Source organism: Gymnoscopelus braueri (genome assembly GCF_963280865.1).
Source record: "Gymnoscopelus braueri genome assembly, chromosome: 2".
Classification (NCBI taxonomy): Eukaryota; Metazoa; Chordata; class Actinopteri; order Myctophiformes; family Myctophidae; genus Gymnoscopelus; species Gymnoscopelus braueri.
Genome location: NC_137604.1, coordinates 59,399,788 through 59,414,787, shown reverse-complemented (window position 1 = coordinate 59,414,787; position 15,000 = coordinate 59,399,788). Strand labels below are relative to the sequence as shown.

Here is a 15,000-nt window from a genome sequence, read left to right as displayed (position 1 = left end):
GGTTTTATGACCTCAATTACACCCAAAAAATCTGAACTTTGAACATTCAGTGGATTTTCTGTGGTCTGGGGTTTTCTGAATAATTAGGCTGAAAAGTAATCTGAGCTTGGCCCTTGGGCAGTGAAGTCACAGGCCATTAATCCCGCCCACTCTCCTCCTCGCCCCTCCCCTCCCTTCCCCTATCCTTTCCTTTGGGGGGGGGGGGGGGGGCGGAGCAGAGGCGATGATTGACAGGCAAAATCCCTCAACAGCGACACCCGCAGGCAAAGATTTATTTTTTCATTGCAGTTGAAAAGGCTTTAGAAATGTGAGAGAAAAACACCTGCCATGGATCAATGGAGTGGAATTTTTTGTTAAAACTTTTTATACACGTTTGAAGGACCATGACAAAGACTTTTAATGTGTGGTAAAACTGAACGTCATGAAACCTTTAACCTATTAAGTTGTTTTTTATTTTCACATGCATTACATAAATTCCATAGGGCTAGAACACACATGGACAAATGACATCATCAACTTGCGACGGGTATTGCCCCTATTCTAAAATAAATTTACATTTTAGTTATAGAGGACAATTATAATGTATTAAGGCACATTTGGCTTATTAGCCAGGGATGCTTTTAAAGTCATATCGCCCCTGCCCCAGTATTATCAGGTGTGTGTATATGTGTATGGAGTGAGAGATGTAATGAAAGACAATTCAGAGTTAGCAGAGGTAAACAGAGACAAGAAGATAGAAAAGTGACAGAGAGAAATAGCTGACAAAAGAACGACAGAGAGATTTAGCAAGATAGTTGGAGAGACTGAGGCATAGAGAGATATAATGTCTAGCCTCTTACCTTCAGCTGACTGAGGTATGCGGCCACACTCCTCCTTTTGCTGAAAAACAACACAAGGCCGTTTTAGACATTAAAAAACTCAAACTATCTCAAGGGAAATGGCAGATGACGCCATCATGTTTTTATCCACCAAACAAGAACAGGACCTTCGGTGGAAACGTAAGGCCTTCTGCCAAGTGCCAAGGTCTGCCTGTGTCATTATAAACACCAGAGAAGCTGACACTCCTTTAATAGCCAGCATCCTTCCTTCCTTCCTTCCTTTCTTTCTCTCCTTCCCCTGCTTCCTGCCCTCGTAGAGACAGGGCCCAGCGTGGATTATAGACCCTCATCATATGCAGCTTCAATTTTTGTGTTTTTTCGTGTAAATTAATCCATTAAGACCGGGGACGCATCCGTGTCATTTTAGATTTCTATTCAAAAATAGCAGATCTACAAGCTCATAGGGCGGCACCTATGAGCTTGTAGATCTGCTATTTTTGAAAAAGCGTGAAAATGAGTGCAAATCTTTGAATATATATATTTTAAAGCAAACATTTGTAACTACAATCTTTGCTTTTGGGGGATTCTACAAATGTCTTCTAAATCCTAAGAAAAAGCTCAGTGGTTTTCATGTCAAGGACCACAAAATGATATGTATTTGGCCGTGGACATTTTTTTAGCTTAGAATTTATACATATACTCAAAGATTTGCACAAGTGTTAACAAAAATAGCAGATCTACAAGATCATGGCGCGGTACTCGGTGCCGCGCTATGAGCTTGTAGATCTGCTATTTTTGAATAGCCAAAGATATCTAAAAATGACAGAGATGCGTTCCCCGGATTGAATGGGTTAATGCCCTATACTTGACTACACCCATTGGAACACATTGAATTTCTTTATCACGGTATCCCACTGGTGGTACGCTACACCTGAGAGGTTTTGGTTAAAATCGTGGGTGAATTTGGTTGCTAATCTGCCTGGCAACCAATAAAATTCATAATACAATCCAGGCCGTGATATAATGGTGTTGATTATACTGTGGCTATGCCTATAGTGTGTACCAAAAAATCCTGAAGGGGGGCGTCAACAAGTGTCATTTGGTAGCGCGGACATCTTGGTGGGGGATAAACAGGTTGACTTAACATTGACCCCCACCAGTATGTCTGCAGCTAGCCAGCTACTATGCCACGCCCAACAGCCTCACCTGTTTCTTGTTTGTTCAGGTTATCCTTTAGTTAGATGAGGTCAAATCCATGTGCTCTTATTTTCTTTAAATCATTGCTGTCGGGCAGAAACCTCTTATCTCCATATTCTAACTTTTTGCACATATGAGGTTTCCACCCGACAGACGATGTGATAAAGGTAAGCATAGTAGTTTTTTACATTATTTCTTTTTAATTGTATATCCAGGGACTGCACCCTGAGGTAATGTTCACATGTTTTTTTAATCTTAAATATAGAATAAATCCTTGAATTTGGGAATTTTAAACCTGTGCGGACTGGACTGGCTGTTTGGGAACTGGGAAGGAGTCCATTTTTTTAATGTTACACTTATTGACTTATTGCAATCTGGGAACCCATTCGTGAGGGGGGGCGGGGCACCACCTCCTTTTGTGTGTAGAGACAGGAACTCGGTTTGGCTCCTCCCCTTTCATAGTCCACTTCCTCCCTGGTGCTTCTGTGTTTATTCCTACCAACAACAACACTACATGTTTAGGGCAGTGGTGCTGACAGATTCTGCTAACAGCAGAATCTGTCTTCCTTGAGAGAGATTACACCTATAGTGACCCCTATAGGCTGGATCTTAACATAAATGCATAAATACCCCCTGAATAAATTCCAGGGGGGTCCCTGGCAAAATGAGTTAATATAGCATAATATAGCACCAAAACTTTAACCACTTGACCTGTATCAAGCTATTCAAAAATAGCTGTCACAGCAACACCTTGTAGATATTTGCAGCTATTTTAGAAAATTTGACAAATGTTGAAAACATTTGAAATTGTTAGCCTCATAGCATAATTGCCTAAGTCATATATTATGGTTTTCAGGAAGAAAAAGGGACAAAAAAATCATCTCTTTGACTTTAACCAATTAACCCATTAAGACTGGGGAACGCATCTGTGTGTCATTTAGATTTGACATTTTACACATTTAGATTCCTTTGGCTATTCAAAAATAGCAGATCTACAAGGTCATAGCGTGGCACCGAGTGCCGCACTATGAACTTGTAGATCTGCTATTTTTGAAAAGAATTGTGAAAATGTGTGCAAAGCTTTGAATATATATTTTTTAAACATTTGTAAAATATGTTGTTCCAGGGATCCCCAGAAGCAAAGATTTGAGTTACAAACGTTCGCTTGAAAATATATATATTCAAAGATTTGCACACATTTTCACGATCTAAAAATAAAATAAAAATAATTAATAATAATTTTTTGAATAGCCAAATAAATCTAAAAATTACAGTCAGATGCTTTCCTGATCTAAATGGGTTAAGAGAAAAATAACATTTCACCTAAGTCATATTTATCTGCCAGTATCTTAGATATGCCTAAAGCTCCATGCAGACCAAAAAAAGCTGTAAACCCCCTACACACCAAGAAAGGCAAATTAATTGATTAGCTTTTCTTGGTGTGTAGGGGTCTTTACACTACTCTCCTAACACTGCTGCCTTATTGCCTATGTCCTCAGCCTATCAGAATGCTTCTTTTAGGCGGATGGTGATTTTGGAATGTAACAAGCGGCAGGATGAATCAGCAGTTTTAGGAGAGTAGAGTGAAGGGCCATTCACACTGTGAGCACTATAACTATAAAAAATATAGTGGATGGCAGTGTTCACACCAACTATAAAAAAAAATACCAATGGTGAACGACATAGTTATAATTATCTTTATAGTTATAGTGCTCAGTGTGAATGGCACTTTAGGCAGATATCATAAGTTGGCCAAAATATGACTTAGGCAATTATCTACGAGGCTAACGAAATGTTGGAATACTATTTTAGCATTTTCAACACAAATCTTCTGATGGTCCCTGCAGGCATAAATGATTTTCAGATCAGGGGTCCACAAAGCCAAATACATATACATTTAGGGGTCCTTGACATGAAAATGTTTGAGAACCACACCGCTGTATGTAATGCTGCAGACAGTACTGAGTACACGCACACAAAAGTAGGAAAACTATAAACACAGTGGTTCTAGAAGAGGGCTCCAGGGACCCCCAGGGGTCCTTGAGGTTGTGTTTTTTAATCCAAAAGGTTCCCTAATTTTTTCAAGATTTAAAAAAGTTGATGTAGCTATATAGCTTTGGTTCTCAAAGTGGGGTCCTGGGAGGTGGCGGGGGGGTCCCCCCGGGGGTCCCCAGCAAAAGTAGTTGATACAGTGTCACAATCACTAACCATATGTTATACTTTGGTTATTCAAAAATAGCAGATCTACAAGCTCACATGCAGCGCGTCACTTCTGCTTGTAGATCTGCTATTTTTGAACAATCGTGAACATTTTTGCAAATCTTTGAATATATATATATATTAAAGCAAACATTTTTTTAACTCAAATCTTTGCTTCTGGGGGTCCCTCCCTGCATGGCACAAACTCCTTTCAGATGTGGGGGGTCTGCGGCCAAATGCATATCAATTTTGGGGGGTCCTTGACTTGAGAAAAGTTTGAGAACCACTGCTGTAGTAGACGTTATTACTATACATGCACACGAAAGTAGGAAAACTAAAGGATTCGATGCACCACGGCACACAGTCAGTCATAATCCAGTATTATTATGGCCCAGATCCAGCCTGATAAGCTACAGTAGGTTAGTAACAGTGAGCCATTCTGTTGAAGGGGCGTTGGCTGCACCTGGAAAACACACCTGTTGTGAACATTACCTCATGTTTTAAAACAAAACTGTGTCATTTCCACCGTGATATGAGTGTTATAGAAGTTTCACAACTATAGTCTAGAATAACTGAATGAATGGTAAAAACCCAGAACATAACAAAAACATGGTTTTGACAATAGAAACAACTTGTAAAAACAACTGTGACTTAAAACTGGGTCACATCTCCAGTGTGTAGCTGTTACAGGTGAACTGACCCTAATTTCTCATTTCCACTGTGATATAAGTGTTATATTATTATAGGAGTTTCACAACTATAGAAGAGCTGAATGGTAAAAACCCAGAACGAAACAAAAACATGGTTTTGACAATAGAAACAACTTAAAAGTGGGTCACATCTATCTCCAGTGTGTAGCTGTTACAGGTGAACTGACCCAAGACCAGAGGAGAGCAGTCACCTAGATGTTTAAACTATGACCCATATAGAATATGAGTTTTTCCACCACATATAAAACATGATAGTCAAACCGACAACAACGTGCACAGACAAGCCTCCAGAATATTAACACACAAAGCTACTCAACTGTCACATAGTTGCGAGAGAGAGAGAGAGAGAGAAACAGAGAGATAACTAACTAGACTTTATAAAGATGTCAAAAAGTCAAAGTTTCGCCAGATGTTCTTCTTACCTGTCAGTCAGTCTCCCTTCACAGAACCCTCGTCTCGCACATTGTTTGTCTGTTTGTTTTTCTTTCGATTCGGTTCAGTTCGGTTCACGAGTTGACACACAAACACACCCCAACAACAACAGCTGTATAACGTGTGTGTGTGTGTGTGTGTGTGTGTGTGTGTGTGTGTGTGTGTGTGTGTGTGTGTGTGTGTGTGTGTGTGTGTGGTGACTCGTCCCTCCCTCCTCCAGTAGTCCCAGCCTCTCCCCGTCCCGTCCCTCCCGTCCCCGTCAGCCTCGCCTCGGACGAGTTCCCACAAGTTTCTTTCTCTCCCCGACTCTCCCGGTGTCTCCGCCCCGGGCCAGAGGCTCTGGAACGCGGCCTGCTATCTGCAGCACATACCTCAGATACCGACCTCACCAGGGGGGAGGGGGGAGGAGGGGGGGGGGCTCACCTGTGAGTCTATCGGCACGGCGCTATCGCCGACTTTAGTGGCCTTGTCGAATCCTGTGACCACAGAGGGCGCTGTTTTACAATGCACCTTCGATACATTCCTGTAGTTTTCTTGCTTCTTTTTTTTAACCTTCTTTTTTTTTGCAAGCTCATATCAGATCTACAAGCTCACAGTGAGCTTGTAGGTCTGCTATTCTCGGCCGTTCTTATCGGCGCGCGACGAAGCATAGATTAGGCAACATATTAGCTCCACTCCACATTTCGATAGCTCACCAATGTCGGTGTAAACCATGTAATAGACATAGAGGTATAATATAAGGTAATAGAGCCCAATACCTCAGCAACCACATGGTTCTGCTTTATTTATTGCTCTACTAAATCTCCTGTTTGGACTCTTTTTGGGCCAGAATTGTTTGTTCGGATATCATCTAGTGTCAAAATACTGAGGCAACTGAAGGTTGTTATTGCTCAACAGTGCTCTTCTGTTCTGTCTCAAGGGTAAGGTGTTACCAAACCAAACAGCAGGCCAGGCGCTACGCACGCATGCTTGTCTGATAACACTGTGGCGGCACAGGAGGAGGCATGACATGAATACAGATCTAACCTGCAGTTAGATGAGATAGATCACGACACTGACTGTGTTCTGTTCAAAGGTGGATTACAGGCAGCAGTGGTTCACGTTTTAATTCACCAGAAAATATTTTGTGCCAATTCAAGATTTGTGTTGTAGAAATGTTTTTGTGTTTTTTAATCCAAAATGTTCCCTAATATTTTCAAGATTTAAAAAAGTTGATGTAGCTATATAGCTTTGGTTCTCAAAGTGGGGTCCTGGGAGGGGGGGTAGCCTACCAGTGGTCCCCAGCAAAATGTGTTAATATTGCAATAAGTTTAACCACTTCAACCATATTTTATACTTTGGCTATTCAAAAATAGCAGATCTAAGCTCATAGCTTGTTTTTGACAAATCTTGAAGATTTGGGCAAATCTTTAAAAAAATATATATATATTAGCGAACTTTTTAAACAAAAATCTTTGCTTCTGGGGGTCCCTAGCACAAACTATTTTCAGATGTGGGCCAAATGAATATCAATTTTGGGGGTCCTTGACTTGGTGTAAAGTGGTTAAACAGATTTTGCTATATTAACTCATTTGGCTGGGAGTGGGGACCCCCTTTAAAGGAAAGGAAAGGACCCCCGGGGGTCCCTGGACCCCACTTTGAGAACCAGTGAGATAGATGAGTGTTCAGACTCAGAGATGGATTACAGAACAGACAGACAGACATACAGACAGGCCTTAAGCCTCTACACATCCCCAGACTCCTGATCCTGTTAAGCTACCAGCTACAACCACATTTTACCACCAGAGATTTGTCTGAACTTGACTCTTTTTCAGAGAGGAGGAGGACACAACCTTGCCAGTTGTCACAGTCTAAGTAGATCTGAGATTAGAAAGATATAGCCATGTAGAATTTTAATGTTATCCAAACCAGTTTTAAAACAATGAATTGCGGAATGGGTTTGGGTGTACCTGAACTTTTACATAATTGTTGCTGTCGGGGCAGAAACTTCTTATATTTTAACTTATATTTGAATATCATATTTTAACTTTGTGTTTTTTTTTCTCGTAAATTAACACCCTTGATCGTACTACCACCGCGTCACACAAAAGTATCAAAAGCTGCTCGGTTGGCGCAGTGGTAAAGTCCCTGCCCACCACCATGGAGGTTGTGGGTTCGAATACATCGTGGTGCATCCGGCTTTGTCGGGCGTCACACAACGAACGCAACTGGCCCGTGTTCGGAGGAGGGAAGGCAGCCGGGCGGTAAGGGTGATATTGATCAATGTTGCACATACTCCTACAGGCTAACGGCACCTGTCAGTGGGGAGTGTTGGGCGGGAGGAGTAGGATGAAGGCTCTACTACGTCCTCCCGGTGGGGGCTCCTCACTGGCAGGTGAGTCGGTAGGATATAACAGCAGTGACAACACAGAAATGTGTGTGGGGAGGAATCAATTGGCAACTAAATTGGGGAGAAAAAAGGGTTAAAAAAAATAATGTAAAAAATAATTTGTCGGCGTGAAGCATTTTGAGCTTGTACAAACCTGCTCTTGCTGTTTTTTTTATTTGAATCCTGAAAAGTAACAGTTTTGGACATATGAGGTTTCCACCCGACAGAGACGATATTGAAGTTTAATGTTATCCGAATCCTTTTAAAACAATGAATTGTGGAATGGCTTGGGTGTACCTGAACCTTTTTACATATAGAGCCATAGGCCTGTAATATTTATACAAACCTAATAATTCGAGGAAATTCATTTTCTTGCTTTTTTTAAAACTTTTTTTCTTCCTTTATTTTTTCGAAAAAGCAGCACATAAGTAAGCAGTCAACGTACGCAGAATTTAATTATTCCTAGGGTCTAGACTCTAGACTTCCCAGAGCCAAATGAAAAGCTACTGTCTGTCTATATGAGATGATGGCCATTATTATTATGCTGGTTGGTAAAAAAAAAAAAAAAAAGTAAGATGACTCAAAGTTCTGTTGTGGGGAAATACATTATTTATAGCCTTATTATTACCTACGAACATTTCGTACTTGTTCACCTGCTCTGAGTGTCGACAAGCCGGGGTTATATTCTATAGCGCTGGGGGCTCTGGTTAATGATAAGCCACGAAGCAACACATAACAGTTCTCATAATGAGCGATAGAGTGAGGATATCGTCTCTGCTGTGTGGAAACCTCATACTTTATGTCCAAAAAACTGTTACTTTTCAGGATTCAAAAAATTGCAAAAGCAGCAGATCTACAACTTGTAGATCTGCTACTTTTGATGCTTTTGTGTGACGCTGTAGTATGATCAAGTTGGGCATTAAAGGGATAGTTCACCCCAAAATGACTTTTCTGCGATCGATTAGTCACCCCATGAAGACTTGAATTCATGGATTTTTTTTTGTTTTTGTCTCATTCCTAAGCCAATAATTTGATGACCGGCAGCGGTTCCGGTAGGAGACACAAAGAGTCTCCTTTGTGTCTCCTCCTACCGGAACCGCTGCCTACCGGTCCGCTGGTCATCAAATTATTGTCTTAGGAATGCGACAAAAACTAAAAAATATCCATGAATTCAAGTCTCCATGGGGTGACTAATCAACAGAGGGCGAACTATCCCTTTAATTTATGAAAAAAAACCACAAAAAGTTCAAATCTGGAGATGAGAGGTTTTTCTACCCCGTCAGCAACGAACAAATAATATACTTTTATTCAAACAGTATGACTCTTTCTCTAACCCAGGGGTAGATGACCTTATCGGCACGGGTGCCAACATTGGCACAGGGGAAGGTGATCACTGGCACACTGGCATAAGTGTGAGAGGATTTTTCTTTTCAAATTAAATACATATTTTTTTAATGTAATAGTCAGTTAAATTAAGTCCCCTCACATCTGTATGCAAATTACATCCTGCACATAATTCTACATTCATTCAAACTCTGAACTCTGACTGGGGAGGGAGTCTGGGAGATAGGGGGGTTATTGCTTGGGTTATCAATGTCTAATGATCCTGCATGATAAAATATTTCTAAAGAAGAATAAGAAAGAAATGGTTATGTCTATGGTCAATCAAAATCTGTTTTATTTTATGTTCATATGGCACACTGACTACGAAGAAAATAAAAAACATGGCACTTCATGTCAAAAAGGTTGCCAACCCCTGCTCTAACCCCACACTTTCTTCAGACATGGACCTGTGAGGTCATATTTGTGTAGATTTGAGGTGGGAAAAGAGGGTCCATAATAATGGTTGTGGTGGTGCGGGTCCCTAACCTACCTACCTACCTGCGTTTGCTGTCCTGACTGTGATGGTCTGCTGTTGTTCCAGACACTCTGTGGTCGTCCTCGTCCAGGGGGCGGAGCTGCACGCAGGAGGCGGAGACTATTGTGGTTTTGTCAGAAGTCAGTCGGAGGCGGGGCAGAAGGCTCTGACGGAATGCATCCTTCCTGGACCTCACCTGTACAGGAAACCATGGAGACAGACAGACGTACGTGGTCTCTGTCAGTGTTGCCATGTCTGCTTTTTATAAGTGACCTTGGGCTTATTTTTCTTTAACATTGCTTGTAAATATTAGTAGTTGCGGGTTGCGTTTTTTTGGGCTTGTGTAGTTGCTTGCTTTCCTAAATGTTTTTTAAACCAGTGGTTCTCAAACATAAATGTTTCATGTCAAGGTCCCCCAAATTAAACATTTTTTGCCAAGGACCCCCGTGGGAGATTTGTGTTTTTCACTTTTTCCCCAAGATTTTTGGGGAAATAGCAGATGCGACGCGTTGTGAGCTTGTAGATCGGCTATTTTCAAATAGCCTATGTAATATAGGTTTGAAGTGCTCATGTGTTAATCGCTTCTTTTGGGCTTGTTTTCATAGACCTGCGGTTACTTATTTCTCTCGCAAAATCTGGCAACACTGGTCTCTTTGAGCGTCTGTCTGTTTGCACTTGTCTTTACACACAGGTGTAGGCCTACCACACAGGTGACACATGAATGATCTTTTGGAGAAAGGCTGTCCTGTTGGGTTCTTTCTTCTATTGTGTTCTATTGTGCTGCTGTTTAAGGCATATATGCACACAGCTCTATACTGCTTATCTGCGGTCATGTTATAACAAATCTAGTGTGCAAAGGTTGCAAGTTGCATAATAATGATGCAATGAGAATAGTGCTATTGTCAGATGTTTGTCATCCGGGAACGCATCTGTGTCATTTTAGATTTGAGCTATAACCATTATTATACTTTGGCACCACCATGACAGGGTGGTGCCAAAGTAGCAGGGTTTGGAAGCTGCAGCCAGTCCACTCCTTGATGACTTTCTCTGCCTGCCTCTTCTCCGCTTTCCCTCCACTCACTGTCCCCTGTAGGATGGTCTTTGACAGGGAGGTATGTCTTGTAGACATGACCATAAGAGCCACCATGACACCCCTACGGCCCCCTAGGCCATAGGATGAGTGAGTGAGTGAGATACTTTGGCTATTAAAAAAGAAGAAAAAATCACATTTGTGTCCCCAGAATACTTTCAAGATTTTTATTTTCTTTTTTCAAAAATAGCAGATGCACAAGCTCGCAGCGCGGCACTCGGTGCCACGCTATGAGCTTGTATATCTGCTATTTTTTTATAGCCAAAGACATCTAAAATGACAGAGATGCGTTCCCAGATTGAATGGGTTAAAGCACTTCTAAGAAATTTGATGTTCAAGTTCATGCAACAGCTGGATGTACAGTATCTGTTAAACAGCATCATTGGCGCTCTCTCTCAAGGCCCATAATGAGCTGTTAACGGTACACATCCAGACACTGGCTGAAGTGCCTGTGTGTTCTGCCTGTGGATTAAGTCTTATGTATTTACCTTTAATGTTTTTATTTCCTGTCTTGTTCGTTTTTTATCTATTTCTATGGACCTGAGTCCGATGATAAAGATTGAATTTAGTCCGCCAGTTTGGTTTGCCATTAGACCACGAACCTGTGAGGGTGGTCCATTTGGCTTCTAAATTCTAACTATCAATCATTTAGCTGGGGACCCGCTGGAACCCCCTCAAGGACCCCCACTTTGAGAACCACTGGTGTATAGGCTAATGTAGTGATTTTAAACTCCAGCAGTAGCCTACTATGGGACCCCACCGCATGACAGCTGACATTTCTTAGCCATAATGATGGACTTTTTAAAACAACACTTGGCCAGTGGTTTTGAAGGTGGGGTCGACTTTGGCTTTGCTGGGTTTCCCAGTGTTGAGCAGGGTAATTAAAAAGAAGGTACGGTCATCGACGTCATTTTGCGCTATCCAGTCATTACAGCCAGCAGACTGCAGCCGAGGAATACATTGGAGTCAATGAGGGCCAGGTGGACCAGCTTATGAACAAACACCATTTTTGAACGATTGAGACCTTTATAAAATACTTGGTCCGGGTAAATAAAAGAAGACATAATCACACATCGTTTTCTGCTGTGTTGCTTTTCGATGTGTGTACACTGACTTTATACAGTACGTTTATTGAGGTATCTAAAGAGCACCAAGTACGTTTCTGATCGTGCCAAAGTATCGCGAGACGAGTCCATCATTGACCACCTTACAACCAAATCTCGCGATACTGCCGAGCCAGAAACGAGACATGGCGCTGGTTAGATGATGCCTCAATAAAATTAAACAGTGTGCTCATCAGAAAACAAGTGATTAGAAAACAACCTGTGATATGTCTTCTTTAATATTCCTGAACCGGTTAACTGACCACGGACACAATCGTTCAGAAAATAGTGTTTGTTCACAAGCTGGTCCAGTAGGCTCTCATTGACTCCAATGTATTTCACCGATCTTCCGGATCAAGTATGCCTCCCATGCACATCAATGGCGCCTGACTGGCCCGTGGACTGACCCTACCTTCTTCTATCATAGCCTTGGTGTTGAGGATAACTGATCCTCCAGTATTGTGTGTTAATAATAGTGTCTGTGTGGTCTCCTTACCAGGTCGATGGAGGAGCCCAAGGAGTACTTCCTGGTCACCCTGCGTTCCACCATCCCACCTGAGCCACCCAAAGGACCAAGACACAAAGTCAGTGAATTCAACACAGTGTTCAATGGTGTTCACATTCTTAGATATATCACTTTATCCACTTCAGCCCTATTTTCTTCCCTTTTTTTTCAAAATCTGCAAGCTCAGAGCGTGTGGCGTCGCGACTCACGAGTCACGACACATAGAGAGCTTGTACAATAGATGTGCAATTTTTTCTATTTATTTTTTTAGTTCTTAAGTTTTCAAAGTAAGGAAATAGCCAGCACACAATGAATGTCCTTTTATTTAACCTGGAGTGTTGCGGGCCTTTTGCTTTGCACTCATTTCTCTCAGTTCTTTTTTTTTTTTCTTCTTTTCGCCTATAATTAATGACATGCCAAGGGAGTGGGTTACATTTGATTTGATCTCAACCCAAAAGTAAACAATCTTTTCCAGACAGCCTAACTGATCAGACAGACAGACAGACAGACAGACAGACAGACAGACAGACAGACAGACACACAGACACACTGACACACAGACAGACAGGAGTGATTACAATATTATCCTGTAGGGGTGCAACAGTCAATCAAAGTAATTGATTTTCTCAATTATAAAAAATTATCAATTGCAATAAAAAAATATATATAATTATGCAGAACGTAAAGATTTCAAAAATAGCGAAAATAGCTATTTCTGTGTGACACCATTCTACAACAAAGTATAAAATAGATTTAATCAGGCTAATCATTTAGTCGATTCAAAAAAATCTATTAGATTGTTTTGCAGCTATTCGTTGATGTATTTAAAAATAAACAGTATATTATATCAAAAGATGTGCTTCTCAGTTATTAGATTGATCGTAAAAGTAATTAATAGAATAATTGATAGTTGCAGCCCTAATATCCTGATACGTATGCATGCCAGCAGGGTAAAACACATTATTCTGCTCTCATAAATAGAATGATATCACATTTCATATGGCAGAGGGGCAGCTTAGAGCAGCTTAGAGTGAGATTTGGAGCGGTGGTTCTCAAACCTTTTCATGTCAAGGACCCCCAAATTGATATGCATTTGGCCACGGACCCCCATCTGAATTTTCTTTGTGCCAGGGACCCCCAGAAGAGAAGATTTGTGTAAAAATGTAATACTTTCATGATTTTTTTTTTCTTTTAAAAAAAATAGCAGATGCACAAGTTCGCAGCGTGGCACGAAGTGACGCACTGTGAGCTTGTAGATCTGCTATTTTTGAATAGCCAACATATAAATGGATAAAGTGGTTAAAATGATTGTGACACTACATTAACTACTTTTGCTCAGGACCCCCTGGTCCCCGTGGCGGTCCCCGGACCCCACTTTGAGAACCAGTGGCTTACAGCAGCTTAGAGTGAGATTTAGAGCACGTTTTAAATCACAGATCATGGATGATTCAGCCAGTACTCAACACACATCTGTTACCTTATCTACAAGAAAGAATGTTGAATGCTGCTGAATACTTGGTCCCACATTTTGGATGTGATGGAAGAAGTACTAAAATGTTTTACTTAAGTAAAAATATCGCTACCACAATATAAAAATACTCTGTTACAATTAAAAGTCCCGTATTCAAAATCTTACTTAAGCAAAAGTACAAAAGTATTGGCATAAAAATATACTTAAAGTACCAAAAGTAAAAGTACTCAATATGCAAAATGCCCCACTTCAAGTCTTCCAAATGAATGAAAATCTTTTGAAAATAGCAGATCTACAATCCCACAACCCGTCGCAAGCTTGAGCTATTTTCAAATAGCCAAATAATATAGGGCTGAAAGTTGTTTATGTATGTTTTGTAATAATAATCAAAACCTACAAAGTAGGTGACTAAAGTGACTAAAGTTTTTAAATAATTGTACTGGGGTAAAAGTACAATATGTTTTCTCTGCGATGTAGTGGAGTAGAAGTAAAGTATTGAATATTAGAAATACCCCAGTAAAGTAAAAAAAAAATACCTCAAAATTGTACTTAAGTACAGTACTCAAGTAAATGTAGCCTACTTAGTTACTATCCACCACTGCATTTTGGAGGAAAGATTTTTAATCTGGTCCGTCAGTGTGCCCCAGATAATAATGTACAGTGAACCACCTTTGATTAATGTAGGAATTATATCCACCACCGCCCCGCCAGCTTTTCTAATGACAATGAGTTGAAATCTTTCCAAGAATTGATTGGTAAATTAATTTGGCATGCCATAAGCATCGTTTTCTTTCTCCACCCTTTCCCTTTTTCTCTCGACTTATAGTCGTTCTGTGAATTGTCACTTTGCCCTTGTACTGGAGTCCCTTGTTGCTGCTGAACCTTACTGCATTGGTCCTCAAAGTGTGGTCCGGGGACCCTCAGGGGTCCCCAGAAAAATGAGCTGATATAGTGTCACAATCATTTTAACCATTTTAACCATATTTTATACTTTGGCTATTCATGCCGCGGTATGAGCTTGTAGATCTGCTATTTTTAGAAAGATCTTGAAAATTTGTACAAATCTTTGAATAGAACGAACATTTTTTAACTCAAATCTTTGCTTCTGGGGGCTCCCTGACACAAAATATTTTTGAGATGGGGGACGCAGCCATATTTTAATTTTGGGGGTCCTTGACATGAAAACCGCTGCCGTACTGCTTGGTTAGTTAGGTGGGGTGTAGATTATTTTGGGACTTATAATGATTGT

At 40.8% G+C, this 15,000-nt stretch overlaps 1 protein-coding gene across 3 annotated transcripts in view; it reads right to left on the bottom strand.

The window, feature by feature from the left end:
* sh2d3a (SH2 domain containing 3A) overlaps positions 1-15,000 on the bottom strand; it is a 40,718-nt gene that overhangs the window by 22,801 nt on the left and 2,917 nt on the right. Inside the window, exons 4-6 of one of the 3 annotated variants that reach the window (XM_080412237.1) lie at positions 12,272-12,330; positions 9,606-9,778; positions 840-879 (exon numbers count right to left, since the gene is read on the bottom strand). In XM_080412237.1, coding sequence (XP_080268363.1) covers positions 840-879; positions 9,606-9,778; positions 12,272-12,330 — 272 coding nt within the window. Of the gene's footprint in view, positions 1-839; positions 880-2,425; positions 2,511-5,346; positions 5,499-9,605; positions 9,779-12,271; positions 12,331-15,000 lie in introns of those variants that run through there. The other 2 variants (XM_080412238.1, XM_080412239.1) reach the window with 2 other exon arrangements.